This window comes from Habropoda laboriosa, unplaced genomic scaffold, assembly GCF_001263275.1.
Source record: "Habropoda laboriosa isolate 0110345459 unplaced genomic scaffold, ASM126327v1 scaffold42, whole genome shotgun sequence".
NCBI classification, from domain to species: Eukaryota; Metazoa; Arthropoda; class Insecta; order Hymenoptera; family Apidae; genus Habropoda; species Habropoda laboriosa.
The window spans coordinates 1,525,383-1,529,114 of record NW_017100181.1 but is presented as its reverse complement, the minus strand read 5'-3'; the positions used below and the strand labels follow the sequence as shown (position 1 = coordinate 1,529,114).

Below are 3,732 nucleotides of genomic sequence, written 5' to 3'. Positions count from 1 at the left end.
AAACGTGAAAGACAAACTCTGTCTCTATCACATCTGAGTGTTAATAGGATGATATGCTCCAGTAGAGCTCATATGTCTTGTAATGATAAAATCAAGTAAGTTGTTACATTTGTGTTCTGAAGAAGAATGTTTCAGTAACGAAGAAAATAAAGATTATAATTACTTTGACATAGTCAAAGAAGCCCAGCAAAGCCCAGAAAGCTGCAGTGGAAGCAAAGAAAAGACAACATCACTACTAAAATGTCAAAGAACTGCAAAAGTGATACAAGGCACAAACTTTATTATGGCAACCAGATTTGTTTACCCCAACAGTTTTTAAATTTAACAGTAGTAATACAAAAATTACTGACAACAACCTGACTGAAGACACTCCAATTCTGAATTACTTTTTGCGTTTCCTCACCAATACCATAGTGCAAAATATAGTTGATTACACAAATGCTTATCATAAGAAGGTAATTAAACAAGGGTTACCCCAATATTCAAATTTAGGCAAATGGAGTGATGTAAAATTGTGTGAAATATATGTGTTCTTAATACTAACCATGTTGATAATAGGAACCAACAAATTAAAAGTAGAAAACTATTCATCAATTAATTCACTACTATGCTCTTCCTTTTTCTCACAGACCATGGCTGCAATAGATTTATGAATATCTTGAGTATTCTGTACTTTTGCAACTCACTTGTAGACATTAACAAAATATTGGATAAACTAAAGATGTTACTTGACAGTACTAGGTCCTTGTTTAAATTAAAGCTACTACTTTTCATCAAAAAATAAATTATTGTGGCACTGTAAGGAAGAGCAGAAAAGGAATGCCAAGTTGTCAAAGCTTCTAAAAAGAGGTGAAGTTTGAAGTAAACACACATCAAATATGATGAAAATAAATTGGAAAAATGAGAAAGATATTTATATACTTTTGACCATGCATGATGACATAACAATTGATACAAGGAAAAAAGATTGTAAGATCAGTGACCATAATAAAACCACAGTGTGTGCATGACTACAATGAAAATATAGGTGCAGTTAATAGAATCGATATGATGTTCATTGAAGTGTATCAGAAAGTCCATAAAATGGTACAAGAAACTTGTATTTCATATTTTTGACCTTATACTGCTGAACTCTCATACCCTTTACTGAATAAAAACTGGAAAACACATCTCTCTGGCAGACTACCACCTTAAAATTATTCAAGAATTATTAGAAAAATTTTGCAATAGCAAAAACAAACATCCATGCTGGAAGATCAGCAACTGATTCACAATTGTGACTTATAGCTATATATTAACCTACTACCTATCTAGTTAGCTACTACTCATCTTTTACACCTCCAACTGAAAAAAAAAAGAACATAATCAAAATGTGAGAAAAGAAAATTAGAAACAAATCTCCATGTCTTTCTCAAAGTGAAACATTATTAGAAATGGTACAATTACTACAAATTAATTTTGAATGGCCCAGAATACAAAAAAAACATTGTAACAAAGTTTATCATGTATTGTACCTTTTACACATGCAAATCCTAAAATTTCACAGTTCACACTTTCCAAAAATTTGGTATGATGAGACTGTCCATATAAAATAAAATGTGGCAATGAAAGAAGGATAAAGCTAGTACTCCAACCGCGGAGGTAATTTATGCATTTGGATCTGTTGAAAGTTTTGAGGAATGGTCAGATCTACGTAAGTTTTGACATAGCGTCAATTGGCAGGCGGTTGACTATAATCACACAAGTTCTGTGAGCCGACGGATGAGAGATGATTAATATTCCTGGCTACTATTCATTATTAACTAGAGACCCTATTTTCAATCCTGAAAGCAAGGGATATCAGAATAGATTGGAGCCAATTTTTGTCTTTTTTACAGAGGCCTGCAATGGAAGTCAGAACATATTATAATACAATAAATGGTTTAGTTTAGAAACATAATATTAATTCAAATATTAATTAAAAACATAAGTAGTTTAGTTTAGAGATCTCTGTATCTATCCAACAGATTACTGATTTCTAAAGATAAAGCTTGCATAGTTGATTGAGAGAATAGTACTCTTATTAGAGTGGTCTAATAACTAGATCGTTACAGGAGTGGGTCATGAATTCGACTATCTGTAAAACACTGTGTATTAGCAGAGATTGCCAATAGATGGGTGAGATCGAATGTTTTACAGTTGAGGCTCATGTGTTGGAATTTATGGTTTGGGACAGCACGAGCAAGCGGTTACTGTAGTATCACTTCAGTCCAAAATTGGGCTTTAATCATAACATCGCCGGATATGAGACTAGAGATTGCTCTCGTCAGCTTTTTCCTTTGCCGCGGTTTGTGATTTGATAAAGCATGACTTAGCAACTAATAACACATATCATTTATTGAAAGCACCTACTGGAACGCGAAAAACCACTGTCTTTGTGACTACCTTGATGCATGGTGTTCTATACATATAATACTCGAATACTGCTCCTTTAACCCATGGTCTCGGCAGTGAGAAGCGCATATGCTAAGGTTATTCAGTGTCCTCTGTTCCGGTGGTGAAAGAAAAAACATTTTTATGTCAGAAAATAGTGTAGAGAAAGGAAAAAAGGCACCAAAAGCGATAAATGAAGAAACTTGGTATGATGCCATACAAAAACAAATCAAAAATAAGGTGGGGTCCAAAAGGACCACCTACTATACTATATTATGTCGATATTGAAATTGTTTACAGTTTATAAATAAAAATTTGATGTTACATATAACAATTTCAGTAATACTTTCCTTGAAATGACTCAAATTTCTTTTAGAAGTAACAACTTTTGTGATGTGCGTCTAATATGAGTGTGTATATATTATTTATTTCTTTCATATACACACACATGTGCACACATAGTAGTATAATATTACAATTATGTACATCCACCCTTATATTATGCACAATTTCCATTATGTGCAAATTATTTGAAAAGCTAAAGTTAGCAATAACACATTTAAATAATTATGATTTTGAACTATATGTTGAAATATCAAAATAGCCACCATTAGATGTTAAACATTGTTGTGACATCTATATTTTTAATTTGCACTATAATATATAATAAATCAATTATTTTCTAGACTAGAATCAACCACATACTAATATTATTTCTAATACACGTAAATACGTGTAATGCTCTGTATTTCTCCCATCTTCCTTATTTGTCAATTTAAACTTTCACACTAAAGCTGAATGGAACTAATGTATAAAACATTGCAAATTGTCTATATATATAACAACATTTATAAGAATTACCTATATATTTTCTTTTGTACAATATAAATTCCTTGGAACAACTCTATGATCTGAACTCTCATTTTTACATCATCCTCTATTAACAACTGTCAAGTGACACGTAGTTCTAGATCCTCCACTTAGCATATCGTTGATACTTTGGTTCAAGATGCATTTTCAGTTCTTCAAATTCATCAATTTCATCATCTTCAAAGTCATATAAATTATTTTCTTCATTATATTTTCTGTTTTCTATTTCTATATCTTCAATTTTAATAATTTCTTCAGTTTCCTCCTCCTCTTCTTCTTCTTCCATATCATTTATTTTATTTTGTGCTACAAAAATCATGTCAAGAATTTTTAATATATAATTCTATAGTCTCATATTTTTACATCGATTTAATTTGCAGTGTAAGCAATATTCTGATACAGTAAAGTAAAATATTCGTTATTTTATTTAATTTTTATAATACAATATAA

At 31.1% G+C, this 3,732-nt stretch overlaps 1 protein-coding gene across 1 annotated transcript in view; it reads right to left on the bottom strand.

The window, feature by feature from the left end:
- Positions 1–3,558: 3,558 nt before the first annotated feature.
- LOC108579073 overlaps positions 3,559–3,732 on the bottom strand; it is a 12,297-nt gene continuing 12,123 nt past the window's right edge. The window contains exon 11 of the mRNA XM_017942515.1: positions 3,559–3,588. Coding sequence (XP_017798004.1) covers positions 3,579–3,588 — 10 coding nt within the window. The 3' untranslated portion in view covers positions 3,559–3,578. The remainder of the gene's footprint in view (positions 3,589–3,732) is intronic.